We start from the raw sequence: 21,460 nt of genomic DNA on the forward strand, positions 1-21,460 counted from the left end.
CAAGTCAGACTCAAGCAAGCTCAGGCAGGCTGCATACCACACAACTCCAGGGGACCATTCACATGGACCTTAACCTGAATGGTGTTCCTAGGAGTGGCACAGTATAACAGTGCTGCGTTCAGACAATAGCTTCCAACACTGCAGTCTGCTGGGTCAAAGGAACATTGCTGGGATTTTGAATCTTCTCTCTACCACTTAGAACCTTGGGCAAATCATGTTAACATTTTTGCTCCTCGGGTATAAAACGTAGATGTCAGTATCTGTCTCCTAGCACTGTAAGATTGAATGAATTCACCAGCACAGTGCCTGCAAAAATAGTTCTCTCATGCATTTGTTGAAGGACCAGTGGTCTTAATCCTTGTCTATAAAATAGAAATCATATTAGCTGCCATTGGTATTATTGTACTGGGACCACCGTTTCCTGGTTTGTTTCAGGAAAAGACCAAGTTTCCTTATTTCTCGGGAGCATGCAAAAGGTCTTGGATTGCTTGTCAGAATTTCTTTCTCCCTCTTCCTTCTCTCTACTAGGTGTGAAATCAAATACTGTGGCAGGACAATTGTGGGATTAAGCATCAAGATACTTAGATTCAAATTCTGAATCTCTGCATTCAAATACATTTATTAGCTCTATGATCCCAAAGAAGGCTCTGTCTATGTATGTATGTATGTATGCATATACCTGTCTATCTATCTATCTATCTATCTATCTATCTATCTATCTATCTATCTATCTATCTATCTACCTATCTATCTATCTATCTTCTACACATCATCTTTCCTCTGCAAAAGGAAAGACTCATTCTTAGGATTATTGTGAGGATTAAATGTGTTAGCTGCTCATTTCTAATGCTGGGTATGTAACACTGGTTGGATCTTAATCTGAGTCATGCATTTGTTGAAGGACCAGTGGTCTTACCCCTTGTCTATAAAATAGAAATGATATGGTATTTTTCACTTTCTATGACTCTCTTCTTCTCATGTGTTATATTGGTGAGAAATTCTTCTTCTCTCCCTCCCTCACCTAAAAACCCCACAACCTGGTCTGACTCAGTGACCCTGTCTCCTGGCTCACAGGTGAATATTGACCACTTCACGAAGGAGATCACAATGAAGAACCTGGTGGAACCTTCCCCAAGCAGCTTTGATGTGGCCCAGAAAAGAATCTATGCCCTGATGGAAAAGGATTCACTGCCTCGCTTCGTGCGCTCTGAGTTTTATCAGGAGTTCATCAAGTAGCGATTCAGTTGGGCTGTGAGAAACATCCTGAGTGTTATTTCCTCCATAATAACCCTACCTTTCCCAGCAACTCACATATCTTCCTCTAGCAGCTTGCTCAAAGATTCTCAAATGGAAAGTCCCAGGGAGTGGTGCTTACTCTTTGCCCACATTGTCTTGGATGTGTAATCTATTACCCAAATCAAATCCCTTCCTTATCCAGTTTCCTTTTCCTGTTCCCATTCTTAATTACACTCTACTCTTGTATGTTGTTGTAAAACTCAATCAGAAAGACAGAAAAACTCTACCTGAGGAAACATAAGACAGGAATATGATACCACTGAATATGGGTCTGTTGGATTTAGATAATGGATCTCCCCCTAAACTGATATGAAAAAGAATATGGATGTGGAAAGACCAGTTTCAGGTGAGATGAACTGATCTCATTTGTTGTTTTAATTCTGATCCAAGTGTGTGTGTGGGGGGTCACTCCTCTCATCTCCGAACTTGGTCAGTAAAAGGCAGTAAGAATTTCATGAGGCAGCACTATTTGATTTTTGAAGCAAATATATAGTTTATAAATTGATTTTCCTCTGAGAGCATCTTTGTGCTAATTGGAGACTATAAACAAGAGATACATCCATGAATATATTTTGTTTATACAAAGTCCATCTGAACCCAGTCCATATGGTTTCTTTCCTTTCACTTCCCGTGTACATCCCCAGGCATAAAGTTACCAAATTTGGTATTAAATCAATATTTTATAAATGCATCTATGCCTCTATTATGTAGGCCTACAATGTCAGTTTTTAAAGTATTTAAAATCTGTATGAGTGTAAAATTCCAAAATTTTTCATTTCAATCATCTAAAATAAAAGCTACTCCTATCGCAATGCTCTCCCACCTAAATATTAAGAGGGCTGTACACTAAAATGGGGAAATCTTGTTAAGCCTAAAATGGTTAGTTGTCCTATGATGCCATCTGTTTGTTAAGTAAATGATTATTGTCTTCAAACTATTTCAGAAAAGTTAATTTGATTAAATGCAGAGACTCTCCAAGTGGGATAGAGTTTTAAAGTACCCTGCATTTTGCAAAATAATGTGATCTTTTAGCAACTCCGAGTTCCTTCCCTATTTCGCTTGCTGCATTACTGAGCTGTATTCATAGCCAAAATGCACTTTTATACCCCTAATATGCCTTACACACTGTCGATTGATAGGCCATGGTAAATTTTTTAGTAGGTTTAAACTTTTAATTCTGTATTTCATTATTATAAGTCTTGCTAGATTTTTTTTTGCATATCTTTATATTTTATTAAGCAATAATTTACATAATCTAGTGATGAAGAGACTCAAACTATGTATGAGGGCAACCAAAGTGAGGATACTGAGTTAAAAACGTATTTTGAAAGGATTAATAAAAATCTGAAATGTTTAAGTAGAAGATTACATTTAGTCTTGTATTTCCTCCTTTTGTTTCTCTTTTTCATTCACCCACTCCTAGTTTCACATGCTTGTTGAACATTTATTCAGTTATTTCCTAAGAATATTGAAAGTGAAGCAACAGTATTACTGTATCCTTTGAGTAAACACTGACTGTATTTGTTGAGTTTCCTTATTTTTTTTAAATTCAAAGGATAATATGCCCTTCCTGAATACTTGCCATTTCAAACTCTGAAAATGGGTTGGAGTGACGGTTTTGTGCCAGCTGTTGCTAGTCTGGTATGAGTTCATTCGTATTTGTCAATATTGCTCACTTCAGAGAAACTCTGTCATCAAGCAGTCAACAGCCAGGCTAGATCAACATTGTGAGCATAAAAGAGAAATTCTCATCATGTCTATTTGTGTAGGAGTAACAAGAAACTCATATCAAGAATTCCTGGAACCACTTTCTCCAGCATCTACCTACGTGGCCCCAAATCAGTATAAAATCATCAGTCCTTTACTTACTAATGTAGCCTGAACAATTAAGAACTGAAGAAGATGGGTGAGTTATTTTTTCCTGAATGCCAAAACATTTTTAAGGAAAATTTTGCTGTCGTTAAAATGTCAAATATTTTATTCATGTTATTCAAAATAGCCAAATGTTTGAACATACCCAGAGAATTTACTGGAGATTACATAGTTCACCAAGATGGATGATGTTACACAGACTCAGACTGACTGTATCCACAAAGTGATTGCTCACCCCCTGTAAGGGGTAGACTTGTCAGTGAAGGACAAGAAGGGCCTTCACTTTTTTATGAGATGAACCCAGGAGCAAAGGGCAGGAAAAGCACCAGGCGGGCAGTACTTCGAAGGCTACAAGAAGAATGAACGCGTTGCACTCAAACTGACACGCAAATATATATGTAAATATGACTTTAAATTTACAGCAGTACACACACACATTAGACACTCTTCTAAGTAATAAAATTAAAAGGAATACAAATGTCACAGCCCCAAATGAGAAAGCAAACATATGAACATTGCCCTAGAAAGTTCTTTGAAATCTTTTGAACATGTTTTTAAACTTGGAAAAAAAAAAGTGCTGCTAGAAATTTCCATGGTAACAAAAACAAAATAACATTCTTTTACATTTTGGGAAATTAGGAAACCTGGGATGATCTTTCCAGGGGGAAAAAATGTGTAACATCTGTTTATCACTGTCTTTTCTATCTCTCCTTCCCCAGTCTCCCTTGAGTAAATTGCCTGGGAAAGTATGAGACTCCATGCAGGAGCCCCATGGTCCTGGCATTTTCCTCCCTGGTGAAATGTAACACATAAGTGGCTCTGGGATGTAGAGAGGTGGTCAATGGGATTAGGAGTATATGCCTCTAGTTCTTGAGAGAAACCTAAGATTAGGTAGGCCCATAACCTGTTTTTCTGCCTGGGTTTGAAAATAGTTTGCAGTTGGCATAGATTAGGATCTGAACAGGACCCAAACAAAGAGACTATAACTCTAGAGTAAATCAGAGGCTGTGTTCTGTGTTTAACTGCTAAAGCAGTGCTTGTTCATGTGTACAACCCCCAACGCAGACACACACACACTCTCTCTCTGTCTCTCTATCTCTCTTTCTCCCAGATACCTTCTCAAATGCAGAACTGAGGCATTTCAGTAACTTTGCTTTCAAATCAATAGAATCAAATTTATGAAAACATTTTACACCCTGCTCCCCACACCACCCCATGTACTCTAATTTTCTACCTTATAAATTATGCTTTAAGCAGATTTCAATGTTTAGTACAAAAAGAGATGAGCTTGATAAAGAAGTTTTTTTTTTTTTTTTCCCTCTATAAGGCCATGGATTTTACTTGGTTGATGTGTTCTCTCTCTACACTCTCTTTCAATAGGGTGGCGTTATTATTTCCTGAAGAATAATAAGATATCTGGGATTTTCCAGTAAAAACTTTACCATTGGCAAATCAGTGGGTAAACTGATAAGCATTCCCTGCCAGGGCTTTTTCAAGCCATTTGTCCCATCACAAATTTGATAATTTGAGAATTATTTCAAAGGCTGTTTATATCTCAGGGAAATTATTTTTACCCCTGAAATCATTCCCACCAGCAGGCCATTTTCTCTGTTTCTTTGTGGTTTAGCAAGTGTGGGGAAAAAAGGGTCATGAGGCAAAAAAAAAAAAAAAAAGGAAGGGAATTGGTGAAGAGGATGCACCCAGACCTACAAAGTGAATCCATTCACCAGGAAGCATTTAAGAACATCTCCACTTGATTGAAAATCAAGTAGTTTCTTGCTGTCACCATCAAGATTTGCAAGAAGGCATTTCTTGACTAATAATGCAGCTAGAGGTGAAATTCATTTTAAAAGGGAGTCCTGATTAGATAAAAGCAGAAATATGAAGGATTTGCTTTCCCAGTGGGCTTGCAGATGCCAGAGAACAGAGCATGAAGAACTCCGTTTCTCACACCCAAATGTCCAAACCTAAGGGCCAGGCAACTCTCTGTAGGTTCTGGATGTGAAGTCCTGATGCATCTCAGTATATGGATTTTCTAGTCTCTCCATTCTATTAGATATATGTGTGCTTAAGGGACAAGACTTTTTGACAGCTTAGCAGCAGTTCCTTGTGTTAAATGTATTTTCACCCAAATAGGTCATGTGGCAGACTAGAGCAACAGACATCCAAAGAAAGACTTTCCCCAGCATCCTGGAACTGAAACTTGATCCTGGATCAAGTCTTCTAACTAAAGAGACAAGTATAGCTTTGAATAGAACTCATAGCAGAGAGTGAAAAGACACAAAGAAACAAATTTCGGAATGTTACCCTCACCTCACAGTTTAATAGTAATCTTAGTTTTTTAGAGAGAAAGCTACAAATCCAACTCAGCATTATATCTAGTTTGATAGACCTCTTGTTTTCTCACCTGAGATAATTTTCCTTTCCGCCTCACACCTATACTTCCCTGCTGCATGAGGACACATTTGAAATAGTCGAGTCTAACCAGTTATGTAATCATGAATACAACTAAAAGCATTTAACTTCTTATCTAGGAAAATGTATAAACTAAGGCGTAGACAAAACAATGGGTATTGCTGAACATTTTTCAGTGGAGAGAAGTAATCTGGATAACTTGTTGCCAAAAATTCTTTTTATATAATATACTATTAGAATTTGGGTGGAGGGGATGACTAAATTTTTCAAAAATGCTATAACTCACAATTCATCTTCAGGAGACCAGCCCAGAGAAAGGAGCAGAAACGAAAGTTCAGAAATCCATTTTTCAGCATTTATCCCATAAGTTTTTCATTTAGGAATAATTGTGTTTAGCTTCTAATTTTGTATCCAATATATTGTATACTGTGTGACTTATACTTCTTGATAAAGCACCAAATTTGTATCTGTAACACAAGCACATATATTTTATTAAATATATATCTATATAACAACTTCATATGAGTCCTTCTTGACTCCAGAACATTCTTGATATGAAACTCTTCTCTAAGGTAGGCTTGTTTGTCCACTACACTCGTTTCATCAAGTGAGACCTTGGTTAACTGGGACAATCCCTCTGTAGTGAGCATCAACTGTAAAACAGCCTGACATGCAAAACTCACAAAGGGAGATACAAAGTGCCCAATATTCATACACTGTTTTGACTGCTTTCCCTTGGGTTCCAATGGCGACAACTTATTGCCCCAGGTGTTCACAGTTAGATCTGACTGAGCACATTATATCCTTTGGATCCTACAATATTCAGTGAAGATAGTCATGCATTTATCTCCCAGAACCAGTGATAGATCTGAAATTCATGGGCCACAGTGAGCAGCTCAATTCTATGACCTTAGATTTGGTGCTCAGATAGTTTAAGTATCTGGTTCATATTATACAGCTAGAGGGGTTGTGACTGGCTGAAAGGAAAAGTGTGTATGCAGAACGAAGCATAAAGAGAATCAGTTTAGAGAGAGAAATAGTGATGAGAATCCATGCCAAAAGAGAGAACTGCAGAGAGACATTGAGAGATTGAAGAGAATGTCTGTCTTGGTCTCTGACAGTTTCTAAGTTCCCGTAGAGCCCAGGCATATTTAATGCAGATGTAAACACCTTGAATCTCATCAGTACCATCTGTCCTCTTTTTTATTTTAGTTATCTTGGGTGATTTTTTCTGAGTGTCTACCAAGAAGCTTTATTAGAGCAAAGATCATGAGCACTTTTGTCCCCCTCACAGAGAAGTGGTAACTTGAAGTCCCCATGTGAATCTGTGGCTGGATAAAGCTTAAGGGTCAAATTGCCTCTCAGACTTCTGTTGAGCCATTCGACCAAAGGAACCACACGTGATCCCTCAAAACATCAAGATTACTGGTTCTAACTTGAATAAAGCAGGCTAAATCCACCCCTGGCCTGGTAGGAATCCATTCTCTCATCTGTTAGTGATGTAAGGCACCTTTTCCAAGCTATATGATCTCCAAAGTGTCTTTTGCTAATTTTACACTTTCTGCATAGGCAATATCTTGAAAATGATTCAGATGGCTTCCCAAAAATGTGAATGGAAATTATTAGAAAGCCAAACTTATTAGGAGGCCACTGTCATTCAATACTTGGCAGCCTGGCCTCATGACCAGGTTGCCAGGTCTCTTTGTTAATGAGGTCACATTTCCAAAGTATTCTCACCTTGGGAGAATGAAGAGTGGGAGGCAGACCAGCGAGGTGAGTGTACCCTGCTGTAGGTGACTTTCGAGGTCTTATATTATGTCTTGAAGAAGTAGTGCCTTGTGATTGCCACTGGAAGAACTGCCTGTGACATGTGAAAAATAGATACTTGCATCACATTATGCCACTAATGGCCCAAGGCCTTTTGGCTTCCAAGTAGAATTCTTGAAAAGCATCAAGAAAGTTTTTGGAGACGGAGGGCTTTAATGAATACAGATAAATGGAGATTGATGTTCCCTTTTTTCTCCTAACAGAATATTTATTTTGGCTTCTTTCAATTTAGCAGTGAAAGTCATAAAGTCTGTCTACTAGAGTTTCACTAACAATTATAACGACAATGAGAAGTGATTTTGTTATAGTCAGGTCTGTTTGCCAGACACACAGCAAGCCAAATGCTGAGATGCCAAGGTTTGTGGCCAAGAAATAATTTATTCACAAGGCAGCCAAGTGATGAGATGGGAGAACAAGTCTCAGATCTATCTCCCTGAAATTGAGAGAGTTGGGATATTTTTGGCATGAGCAGGATGGTTTTAGACATGGGGAAAGGTGGTTGGGCATAGGGAAAAGGTAGGGTAATCAGGCACAGCTGGGTTACATGCTTTTGCATGTTCAAGATAAAGGGGCTTGGAGTTCCTGCCGTGGTGCAGTGGTTAACGAATCTGACTAGGAACCAGGAGTTGGGGGTTCGATCCCTGCCCTTGCTCAGTGGGTTAAGGATCCGGCATTGCTGTGAGCTGTGGTGTAGGTTGCAGATGTGGCTCAGATCCTGCATTGCTGTGGCTCTGGCGTAGGCCGATGGCTACCACTCCAATTAGACCCCCAACCCTGGGAATCTCCATATGCCACAGAAGTGGCCCTAGAAAAGGCAAAAAAAAAAAAAAAAAAAAAAAAAAGAAAAAAAAAAAAGGGCTTGACAGTTCCCATTGTGGCTCAGTGGAAATGAACCTGACTAGTATACCTGAGGGTGTGGGTTTGATCCCTGGCCTCACTCACTGTGTTAAGGATCTGATGTTGCCATGAGCTGTGGTGTAGGTCACATATACAGCACAAATCCTGTGTTGCTGTGGCTGTGGTGTAGCCTGGCAGCTGTAGCTCCGATTCGACCCCTAGCCTGGGAACTTCCATACACCACAGGTGTGGCCTTAAAAAGCAATAAATAAATAAACAAATAAATATGCCATTCATCAGACAATTGTGCATGGTTAATGGCCCCAATTAGCCTTAGCTGTCTTGCACTGGACAAAGGCTGACCCCAAGTTCCTATAAAACAGCGGGGCTATGTGATGCTGTGAAGGTATACAATTAAAGAGAGGTGAGGAAGAAAGAAAGGAAACATAACCTGAAGTGAGATTAATAGTAAAGGCAGTTTACAAGCAGAGGGCTTTTAACAAGCTCTTCCGTTGTCTGTTGCTCTGCAAGACCAGATCAAGAATTCCTGTTATCCATCACCTTCTGCTATGTCTATGAGGCATGATTTCAAGGTGGTAAGAAAAATCCAGAGTCAGAAATGTTGGAGCTGAAATACACATCACAAATGCTCTCAGATGCTCAGGATAAATGTCCTGTCCTCCTCTCTCTGCAAAGATTCTCTTCAGCTGAGATACCAGCAACTTGGGATTTGATGGGTGTGGGGAACACCTTGGACCCCTGGGAGCAAAGGACACCTCCACTTGGCCCATCAGATCAACCCAACTGCCCTGAGTGATCAGTCTAGCAACAGCTGTCATACACAAAACCCCACTTTGCCATCCTCAGAAATTCTTCCTCCCCATCTTCATTTTAAGAAAGAGGAAATTGAGCTCATTGAGCCAAAATGATTTGTCCAAAGTTATACTTCTGGATAATAGCACACCTCTATGGTATTTTTTCTTTACTTTTTTTTTTTTTTTTTTTTTTTTAGTGGCCATGCTCAGCATATGGAAGTTCCCAGACTAGGGTTGAAGTGGAGGTACAGCTGTTGGCCTGTACCACAGCCACAGCAATGAAGGATCTAAGTTGCATTTGTGACATACACCATAGCTCAAGGCAACTTGAGATCCTTAACCCACAGGGATCGAACCTACATCCTCATGGATACTGGTTGGATTTGTTTCTGCTGTGCCACAATGGGAACTCCCAGTGTTTTTTTCTTTGGAACAGTATTTGAGTTATGCCTTATTCATATATCTATAATAATAGGTATTCTTAAATTTAGTATTGAACAACTGCAAGGAGTTACCATTTGGCTCAGTGGGTTAAGAACCCTACATAGTGTCTGTGAGGATGCAGATTCAATCCCTGGTCTTGCTCGATGGGTTAAGGATCCAGTGTTGCTGCAAGCCGCAGTATAGGTCACAGATGTGGCTCGGATCCCAAGTTGCTGTGACTGTGGTATAGTCTGGCAGCTGAAACTCTAATTCAACCCCTAGCCTGGGAACTTCCATATGCTGCAGGTGTGGCCATAAAAAGGGAAAAAACAAACAAAAAAACCCCCAAAATAAACAAAAAACTGTAAGACACTAGAGAAGTTGTAGGCTAAGTTTGGTCCAGAAAAATGGTACTGTGCAAAATTATACTCTTCTTAACTACCTTTATAGTATTTTTCCCAATTAGATAGTCTTCATGTTTAAAAAACTACTCCTTTCAAAGTAAAATATCCTGTTAGAAGTTATTAGCTATCCATACTTTAATGTGACTAAATCCTATAGGCTGATATACATTGCTTAAATCTTAAAACTTTCCTGAAGACAGCCAGAGGGAAAAGGTGTTTGGTTTAGGGGAAGATAGTATTGGTTGAGGAAGATTAGAGGCATGTCTATTGTTACATTATTTTTTAAAAACTGATCATCCTTATCTGCTATACATGGCCTCAGAGCTTGACAGCACCTAGGAATAAGTAAAGATTTACAGACACAGAAGAGTCTTTTATCATATATATTATTCTAGCAGCTATTTTGTTGGTTTTACTCTTTACCAGATTATGAAGATCTTGCAAAGTTCGGGTGCTCCATTTATTAGCTATCAATTACAAACTACCATCTTTAGTTGATTCCATTTCGTTAAGCATTGTTTATCACTTAAGAGTTCCTTCTCAAAGGCAAATTCTCCTAAAAGGAGTAACACAAAGTCTTTAGTAGTGTAGAGTACTTAACTGATTATGTTACTCCTCTCATGACTGATTCTGCTATTCCTCTGTTTAAAATCTTTCAATGACTCTCCCTGCTCTTAATAGCCTCCACACTCAGGGGATAGAGAAAGACTTGCAGAGCTTGTAAAGACATATGTGCACTGTTCACTATCCATCGCTTGAATGACATCTTACACATATCTATGTACTATTTTAAATACTCACATTTTATTTTATTTTATTTATTTTATTTTATTTTATTTATTTTGTCTTTTTGCCTTTTCTAGGGCTGCTCCAGCGGCATATGGAGGTTCCCTAATTGGAGCTGTAGCCACTGGCCTACGTCAGAGCCACAGCAATGTGGGATCCGAGCCGCGTCTGCAAACTACACCACAGCTCATGGCAACGCAATCCTTAACCCACTGAGCAAGGCCCGGGATCGAACCCGCAGCCCCATGGTTCCTAGTCGGATTCGTTAACCATTGCGCCATGACGGGAACTCCTAAATACTCACATTTTAAAAACAAATACAGATTCACTTAAAAAAATTCCTGCTTGGCTTGGGCTTATCAGACACAACCTAGAATAGATTTACAAGGAGATCCTGCTGAATAGCATTGAGAACTATGTCTAGATACTCATGTTGCAACAGAAGAAAGGGTGGGGGAAAAACTGTAATTGCAATGTATACATGTAAGGATAACCTGACCCCCTTGCTGTACAGTGGGGAAAAAAAAAAAGATGTAAAATATACAAACAAATAATGACAATGAAAATAGCAGCAGTATCTAAGTATATTTTTCTATTTCAGTAAAATTTTACCTACTCCTTAAGTCAAAAAAAAAAATTCCTGAAAATTTTTACTAACTCATTCTTTCAAATATTTCAAGTTAATAATGATATTACATCTACTGGATATTACACAGATGATATAATATCAACTATTAGTCTTACATTTAAAAATTTAACTCTAAAATTTGGATTGCCAGTGCCTTGGAGAATGGCGTCCTGAATCCTTAGCCTAATACATGAATTTCTCTAAACAAGCCAGTCTTACGTGATGTCTTGCAGAACACCGAGGTATCATGTTTTCTCAGACAGCAGGCCTTGCATAGGGAAGTTCTTTTTACTACATTCCCTCAATCTCACGTAGCTAACACCTATACATTTTTAAAGAATTAGAGCAGAGATAACAATCTTCCCCAGGAAGACCTCCTTTGCACCCATTTTATGCCACCTAACTAAGGTGGATGACATTCCTCTCATCTGGTATGTTGCTGCTAAAGTCACATCTCTACATTAGATAGGATACTTGTGTGGGACAGTTAGGGAATTCACTTCTTGGCAAGTGTCGGAAAAGCAAAGGTCTGGTATTCTAACTTCCGATAAAGTCTAGACGTGAGAACTTCCACATACTGTTTTCTTCCCAAGTTCCTAGGACAGACCATGAAAGGAAATTTAAATTACTGTGGCTTTTAACTATGCCTTCAGGAGACAATATCCCTCCCATAACCCACCACTTTCATTGTCTAATACAGTAATATCAAGTCTGAGAGGAGGGGAGGCTGCCACTAAGACAGACAGGAGGCTTGTGGGACCTCAGTCAACCCAGACCCATCCAGACAGATACAATCTCCTCATCTTCTTCAAGGAAGCTATGCATTGAATTCCCTTGGCTCTGTGGCTTTGTTCCTTTTCTGTATAAGAGGTCAGATATCTCTCAGTTTATTTATCCCTGCACATCCCAAGGCAATTTGCTAACCATTAAAAAATAGAGAAAAGAAATAAATTATTATTGATTTTTTTATGGTGGGTAGCTCTTGTGACTTTTCATCCTAATATCATTTCTGTTTCACTTTAGGAGGTAAGCAGGAACGGGGGGCTAATCTTACCTCTTTAAAACTGCACTTTATTCCTCTGAAAGAGTTTAGTGGCATTTGGTGATTGCATGCTTCTTATCTTGACAAATGTTCCCATCCGAGTCCTTCCAGAATGAATAAGAATAGATAGAAGAAGCAAAAGAGAGTATATTTTTAGCTTATGTGAGGGACCTTCTATTTTATTTATTGGCCACCTTTAAAATGTCTGCATCGTAAAGATAAAGACATTTGGAATCCAAATGACAGCATTTATTCAGATCTTAGCTCCTCAAGACAGGGAACAGAGTTGCAAGAGGTTTAACAGATACAGGATGGCATATTTTGGTGAAAACTAAGTCAATGTCATTTTGAACTGCAAGTGCAAACTTCAGAAAGTCATATGAAGACAATATGAAGCTTTCAAGATGGAAATATGGCTTTTCTAGTTACAACCATCATTTCTCTCTTATTGGCTCAATATATGTGGTTAAGAGTCACAAAATTTGAGTTGGAGGCTAGGTTTTTCTTCTATACCATTTGGGACAGCAGAAGTAACTTTCTGAGACTCTTGTCTGTGAAAATGGGGCTACTCAATTTTCTATAATACAGAGAGGTGATGAGGAGTAAAGTAATATGTATGACAAGATTTTGTAACATGTAAAATGAGATTTTTTTTTTCTGATCCTCATCCAGGTCAATATTCTTCCTGCTATGTCTTACTAATATCAATCATCAGAGGCATGAGTGGAGAAAAGTAAGCACTTCTTAGATATCACCAGGATAAAGAGCAATAATATGTCTTTGTTGCCATCCCATTGCTCCCTTCCCACAGCCAGTTCCTAACTGTGAGCTGAATAAAGGCTGGGGCCATTTCTTATTCCTTGGTATCCACGTGTTCTGAGAGTCTAGAATATAATGTAACCAGTTGACACAGAATCATGTACTGGTATACCAGGCGTCTACATGAGATATTTTGGCCTCTTCTATACAACAGTCTACTCAATGACCTAAAAATAACTGTTCCTTGAACAGCTTTTCTAAACCTTGTTTCACTGCATAATGCTGTGAAGTGGTTAATGTAGGCAGGATTTTTTTTTTTTTTTTTGTCTTTTTAGGCTGCACCCAAGGCATATGGAGGTTCCCAGGCTAGAGGTCAAATTGGAGCTGCAGTGGCTGGCCTACACCACAGCCACAGCAACTCAGGATCCAAGCCATGTCTGAAACCTACACTGCAGTTCACAGCAACACCAGATCCTTAACCCACTGAGTGGGGCCAGGGATCAAAGCCATATCCTCATGGATACTAGTTGAGTTCACTGCTGAGCCACAAAGGGAACTCCTAAAGTAGGTAGGATTTAAATGGTCACATTTCATAGGAGAAGTCTGAGGCCCTTAAATCTAAAGGACTTCGCAAGATCACACAGTTAACGTCATAACTGAGCCTAGAACAGGGATCTTCTGGTTCTGGCTTTAGAACCTTTTTTTTTTTTTTTTTTTTTTTTAATGCTAGACTCTGCAGGATGCAGTTAACAAACTCAATGTTAAAGCATATATATTCAGGGTTGGTAATATGGCAAAAAGTTTAAATAATGTCTATGTGCTCTTTACTGAAGATCCGTGGATAAATGTGTACATATACAGAAAAATACAATTTTTCTTTTTTAATCCTTCTCTTTGGAAGTTGACACTAATAGAGTCAGTTTATCTAAGTGGGTAAGAAAACAGAATGATGAAGGAGTGAGTGCAGACATGAATGTTTTCCTTTACTCTGTGGCCAGGCTTATTTATAAAGTCTCTGCCTATTTTCTTTGTTTAAAAAGGTATTTGATTTCAGATTTCAGCCAGCTGGGCTATCTGTCCATGTTTCTCCAAATCTGGAACTCTGCACTGATATCTGATGTTATACTTTTAAGTCCACTTGGAAAAGCCTGATATTGGCTCATGGTTACATTGCTTTAATATTTATTGACTCCTCACATCTGAATGTTTTCTTTGACTTTTCAAATCATTTTTAATATGAGATTGTATTAAGTTCCTACTTTCAGTTTCTCTTGTCTCAGAATCTTTGCAGCTACTCTGTCTCTGGTGTCACACAATTCTATTTTGGGGTAAGACTATATCATTCATTCTTGGGGTTAATTCCTTCCTGTCTTCCTCACAATTTGCTTTTTTTCTTTTCTTTGACTCCTTTCTATTGCTTTTTCTAATTTCTATAATATAGCTTTCTAACCTAAATGTCCATCAACACAGGAATGGATAAAGAAGATATGGTACATTTATACAATGGAATATTATTTAGTCATAAAAAAGAATGAAATAATGCCATTTGCAGCAATATAGATGCAACTAGAGATTATCATACTAAGTAAAGTGAATCAGAAAGAGACAGACAAGGAGTTCCCGTTGTGGCTCAGTGGTTAAAAAATCCGACTAGAAAGCATGAGGTTGAGGGTTCAGTCCCTGGCCTTGCTCAGTGGGTTAAGGATCTGGCATTGCCATGAGCTGTGGTGTAGGTCGCAGATGCAGCTCAGATCCCACGTTGCTGTGGCTCTAGTGTAGGCTGGTGGCTACGGCTCAGATTAGACCCCTAGCCCGGAACCTCCATATGCCGTGGGAGTAGCCTTAGAAAAGGCAAAAAGCCAAAAAAAAAAAAAAAAAAAGAAAGAAAGAAAGAAAGAAAGAGACAGACAAATATCATATGATACATGGAATTTTAAAAAGACAAAAATTAGGAATTTTGAATTAACACATACATAGTATAGATAACCAACAACAACCTGCTGTATAGCACACAGAAGTATAGACAATATTTTATAATAACCTATAAGGGAAAATAATCTGAAATTCTTGTATATAACTGAACCACTTTGCTGTATATCTGAAACAAACACAACATTGTAAATCAACTACACTTCAAATAAAAATTAATAAAATAGGAGTTTCTGCTGTGGTGCAATGGAGTTGATGGCGTCACTGCAGTGCCAGGATGCACGTTTGATCCCTGGCCCAGCACAGAGGATTAAAGGATGTGGCATTGCCGCAGCTGTCATGTAAGTCACAACTCTGGCTTAGAAGGGAACTCCATATGCTGTGGGGTGGCCAAAAAAGAAAAATAAATAGTAAAATATAATACAGCTTGCTTCTTACTCCAAATTTAATTTGCGTATATTTTTGGTGGATACATAACATGATTTTATTACAGCAGAACTTTTACTCTATTTTTTCCTCACGAGGAAATAACACTCAAAGACAGTCAGTCGTGAGCTCGTGGTCACGCAGAGATGTATGGTAGCTAGCAACACTGAGCTTGACATTCTCTTTTTCCTTTCTTCTTTAGTTTTCTTTTTACTCCTTTGAACTTGTTTTGCTCTGAAGAAGACCTGGATTTTCACTCTGAAGTTTTTGGAGGCATATAATCCACGTGCAGGGTGCATCTTCCATTTCCTCTTCCTACCACCTCCGTGTTTTTGTTGATGTCCTGCACCTCTATAGAATCCCACTGAATTCTGCTTACCTCCAATTCTCTTTATCCACCACAGACCATCACTTATGGGGCCCTGAGGAATTCACATATTCTTTAGGCATGAAGAAGTAATAGACTATGCTAATAGCAACCAGAGGTCAGGGAGATTTTCCAAGGCAGTTGCCATTTCAAATAGCCTATTCTTTTTTTTTTCCAAAAGTACACTTGTCAGACCATGTGTTCTGGTTTGGGGCTAGAAAATATATTTAGTCCAGCTAAGCTTTAGTTCTGCCCAGACAGACCAGGTTTGTATAACCTTAGTAATGTTAATAAATCAGTAGCTGTAGAAACATTCATTCCTAAGCTTCAAAGGACAAACAGCTGAGTTTTCTAAGTCTTAAGAGATTGCTGGAATAAGTCACATGCTGCCTAAGAAATTTTCTCTTTGAAGATGGTGGCCTAGTAGGATAAATACAAAAATCCTGATATGATCCTTATGAACACTCTTTCTCGTGAAGCCTGTGGCCACATGCTCAGCAAAGTCAGTGGCTTCCTGCTTTTCTTCATATTAACACTTTGTTCTGAATCTGAATGCTGCACTCACCGCAGTTGTTCAATATACACATACATATTGATTTCTCTGTGCCAAGTCCTATGCTAGTTCAGAATACAAACATGAATTAAACCCAGCTTCTGCTCTCCAAAGGGCCTGTGATCTAGTTGGGGGGATGTATACATAGATAAGGGTTCCAAAAAGGGGTGATAAATGACATGCTAGAAGAGCTCATGAATGTGGCATCCTAGGGGAAGCAGTCCCCAACTTTGTATGGTATAGCAAGGTGGGAGAATTTGATGGTGTATTTACACAGTCACTTCCTTATATCTCCTACCTAAATGAATTAATCAAATAGATGCTACACTGCAGGCAACCATATCCAATCTCTTCACTCCTAGTGCTATGCCTTCTCCTTACCTGCATGAACTTTCCATTTTCCCATCTTTACACAGTTGAATCTTTTTTTTTTTTTTTTTAATTGTACCCAGGGCAGGTGGAAGTTCCCAGGCCAGGGATTGAACCCACACCACGGCAGTGGCCTGAGGCTCATCAGTGACAATGCCAGATCCTTAACTTCCTGTACCACCAGGGAACTCCCCTCAACTAAGCCATTTCTCTTTTTTTTTTTCTTCTTTTTATGGCCACACCTGTGGCATATGAAAGTTTCCAGGCTAGCAGTTAAATCAGAGCTGCAGCTTCTGGCTTAAACCACAGCCACAGGATCCAAGCTGCATCTGAAAACTACAAAGCAGTCTTGTGGTGAATGTTGGATCCTTAACCCACTGAGCTAGGCCAGGGATTGATCCTGAATCCTCAAGGACACTATGTTGGGTTCTCTATCTGCTGAGCCACAACAAGAGCTCCAACCAAGCAATTTTTAAAAGACTCTCTGGAGGGTCACTTATTAATGGAGATGTTCTGACTACACTCCCTACAAAGTGAGATCAACTCCTTTTGCTTAGCACGTTCTAAGCTATTAATATTAATAATATTAATATTAAGTTATTTGTAATATATGCTAGACATTTTTCCAAGCTCTTTCTTTTCATTATCATAATAACCCCAAGGGGGACGGGGCATGAGCTAGTTGTTAGCAAGTCACTGCATTCTGTACTTTTTCTTTTCTTTTCTTTTTGTAGCCACACCTTTGGCATATGGAAGTAACTGGGCTAGGGGTTGAATTGGAGCTGCAGCTGCTGGCCTATGCCACAACCACAACATTGTGGGATCCAAGCTGCATCTGTGACCTATGGCAACACCAGATCCTTAACTCACTGAGTGAGGCCAGGGATCAAACCCACATCCTCTTGGACACCATGTCAGGTTCTTAACCCACTAAATCACAAAGAGAACTCCTCACTACATTCTGTTATGACTCTACTTTTCTTAACTACATTTTAGAAAATTCCCTTGTTTTAATTTGGACTTTCCACATCTTTTGTATGCTTATTTTCCATGAATACTTATTTAACAAACATGAATTAATCATCATATATAAGAGCTGTGCTCCCAAATTGCTGCATATATAGCTTTTTAAAGTATCCATGGAATATTTAGTAAAATTTAGTATATGCTGGGACATAAATCAAACCTCAAAAGTTTTCAAAATATTAAAAACGTAAAGTTAAAAGGAATTAACAATCAGTAATGGTAACTAGGAAATTCCCAGTTTTTAGGAAATTAAATAATATACTTCTAAAATATCCATGTGTCAAAAAAAGAGTCAAATGAAAATTAGCAAGTATTTTAAATAATTAATTACAAAATTATTACATACAAAATTTGTGGGATATAGCCATGTCTGGACTTACAGAATCATTGACAACTCAAAATGCTTATATTATAGTGTCTAAAACAAACAAAAAGCAAACAAAAGCAATGGTCTAAGCAGACATCTCCAAAGGAAAGAAATAGAAAAGTATAGTAAACCTAGTGAAAGTAGATGCAAGTAATTAGAGTGAATTTTGCAACATAAAATAATGGGAAACAAAGTAAAATAGAAAGAATAAAGAATGCTAATAGGTTGTTTTTACAAAGACTAATGAGACTGAACAAGAAGAACATTGAGAAACCTGAAATTACCAGTATTAGAATGTCTTAAATGGACACCAAGGCAGATCACACATGTTTAAAACAACAGAAAAGAATAAAATGACAAGCTACAGACTGGGAGAAAATATTTGCAAATCACATATCTGATAGAGGACTATTTCCAGAATATATGTATATGAAAAATCACTAAAAAACAACAGTAACAGAACAAATAACAATAAAAAATGGCAAATGTGTGTCAGGCTGAAGAGTGTATCAGACTATATACCAGACTACATCTTCACATTTTAAATTATATTTACAATTCTGTAAATGCTGAAAAATGTTGTTATTAAAAATGCATGATCAGTATCTATAGACGTACTTTTAAAAAATAGCCAGTATCTACCTGCTTGTGATTCTGTGTTTTTCATCATAATTCTCCTCTAAGGAACTGGTTTTAGAAAATCAGTGCTCTCATTCCTCTATGATATCTATTCGGGGGTCAATTTTATGTTTTCTTTAAGTTCTCATTTCTCCAGGCTCAACTGTTCTCCATAAAATTTTATTTTTGGATTGTTTTCCATCCTGCTTTCAACTTCATTTTTTTGGGAGGAAAGGGTTAGAAATAAACTTTCTTAGTTTATAACCTCCATTTCATACTAAGTTAAACTTATAGAAATTTTTAAAGTTGGAGATTGATCTGAAAGAACAAATAATTGAAACAGAAATAAGTCCCAAAGGAAACAATCATAATTGTAAATTACTCTTTTGCTTTTCTTTACAAGTTTATCATTTACATGCATCCATAAATAAAACATTGTTTTGTTTTATGTTAATAAAATTTATCTAAATGGAATAGTATATGTTTTGCTTTGCTGTTGCTCAAAAGATGCTTTTGAGATCATGCTGATGCATGTAGCTTTAGTCTACTACTGATTTTCATTGCTATATATATGACATGATGTGAAAAGAACTATAATATATTTATCTATTTGAATTTGAATAGACTTCTGAGCTGTTTCTTTTATCATCTACCATGCATTTACTTAGTTTGATGCTATGAATAATGCTACAGGGATATTTGTTTACAAATCTAGGTGCATATGCACAGGGATTTGCCTAAGGTTGTGCCTGCAAGTGTGCAGCTGGGAGCTAGTTTATGCGAGTGATAAAACTTAATAAATTATATCAGATAGTTTTCCAAAATGGTTGTCCAGGTTATACTCTTACAAGCAATGTATGCTCTTACAAGAAATGTGTTCTTTTTTTTTTTTTTGGCCATGCCCACAGAATGTGGAATTTCACAGGTCAGGGACAGAACGTAGGTGCCACAGCAGTGACCTGAGCCACAGCAGTGACAACTTAGGATCCTTAACCTGCTGAACCACCAGGGTACTCCATATATTTTCTTTTCCTCCTTGCCAATAGTTGCTGAAGCTTGAAATTAGATGATTTATTAATTTCTTGCTACTCTTTAGGGTAGAAAATACTATTTAATTGTGGTTTTAACTTACATTTCCTTGACTGTTATCGAGTCTGGACATCTTTTAATATGTATATCAACCCTTTATCAGACAACTTTCTTTCTTTCTTTCTAATTTTTGCTTTCTTTCTATTGATATGTTGATATTTTCCTTTCCTGTGTAGAAATGTTTTTTTTTTTTTTTTTGCTTTGTTTTATTTTGCTTTGTTTTGTTTTTTTGCTTTTGAGGGCCACACTTGCAGCATGTGGAGATTGATATGTTGATATTTTCCTTTCCTGTGTAGAAATGTTTTTTTTTTTTTTTGCTTTGTTTTATTTTGCTTTGTTTTGTTTTTTTGCTTTTGAGGGCCACACTTGCAGCATGTGGAGATTCCCAGGCTAGGGGTAGAATCTGAGCTGTAGCTTCCAGCCTATGCCACACCCACAGCAATGACAGATCTGAACTGTGTCTGCAACCTATACTATAGCTCATAGCTTAACACACTGAGCAAGGCCAGGGATTGAACTTGCATCCCCATGGATGCTAGTTGGGTTGTTAGCCACTGAGCCACGAAGGGAACTCCTGCTGTATAGAAACTTTTTAGTTTGATAGAGCACTATTTATTTATTTTTGCTTTTGTTGCTTGTGCATTTGATGTCATATCCAAAAAGTAACTGCCAAGACCAATGCCAAGACGATTTATTTCTATGTTTCTTCTAGGAGCTGTATTGTTTCAGGTCTTACATTTAAGCTTTTAATGCATTTTGAGTTAATTTTTGTGAGTGGTGTAAAATAGAGGTCCAGGCTGATTCTTTTGGTTGCGACTATCCAGTTATTGAGCATGGCTGTAGACTGAGTTACATGGCTCAGAAGTGCCATGAACTGAGCTCTGAGGCTGGCTGGGGTCAGTGTTTGTTCTTCCTGCTCAGACAGGACAAAATGTTAGACTCCACAGTTGTAGCCTTCATAAAAATAATTCACTGAGATTTACTAGCATGATAATGTGAGAAAAAAGAATGTATATATGCATGTGTAACTGGGTCGCCATGCTGTACAGTAGAAAAAAAATAATGTATTGGGGAAATAAATAAAATAAAATAAAATACTTGAAACCATAAAAAAAGAAATTTATTAGGATTCATTTTATACCCTAATATGGTAAATTTTTGTAGTTTTCCAAGATGGCTTGAAAAGAATATGTATTCTCCAATTTTTGGCTTTAATGTTTTAATTTTCTAAGTGTTCAAATGTTCAAATTATGCTATTTAAATCTTCTAAATCTTTACCTATTTGTTGTTTGTTTGATTAATTCTTTGGGGAAGGGTCAGACATCTACGACAGACTAACTTGTACTGTACCAACCTTCCTGATGAAAACAATTATAAAATGTTGGAGAAATAATAATAGTTGTATGAAATCATTAAAGAGCACCCAAAACAGAAGTCAAAGGGTAAAATTTGGAATGAAAGAAAATGTATTCAGGTAAGTCCTACCCCTTTGCAGAATTTGCTCCCCCCAACATAGAATTTTCAGGATTCCTTCCCTCCCCCATATAGAATTTGCTGATTCCTGATGTGGAGCATAAATCCTGAAAAGAGAGTTGTAGCCTAGAGCGTTCAG

The 21,460-nt window shown here is 37.9% G+C and overlaps 1 protein-coding gene across 1 annotated transcript in view; it reads left to right on the top strand.

Annotated features, from left to right (window-relative positions):
• RGS5 (regulator of G protein signaling 5) overlaps positions 1–2,656 on the top strand; it is a 53,864-nt gene extending 51,208 nt beyond the window's left edge. Inside the window, 1 exon segment of the mRNA NM_214356.1 lies at positions 1,075–2,656. Coding sequence (NP_999521.1) covers positions 1,075–1,236 — 162 coding nt within the window. The 3' untranslated portion in view covers positions 1,237–2,656.

Source organism: Sus scrofa, chromosome 4 (assembly GCF_000003025.6).
Source record: "Sus scrofa isolate TJ Tabasco breed Duroc chromosome 4, Sscrofa11.1, whole genome shotgun sequence".
NCBI classification, from domain to species: domain Eukaryota; kingdom Metazoa; phylum Chordata; class Mammalia; order Artiodactyla; family Suidae; genus Sus; species Sus scrofa.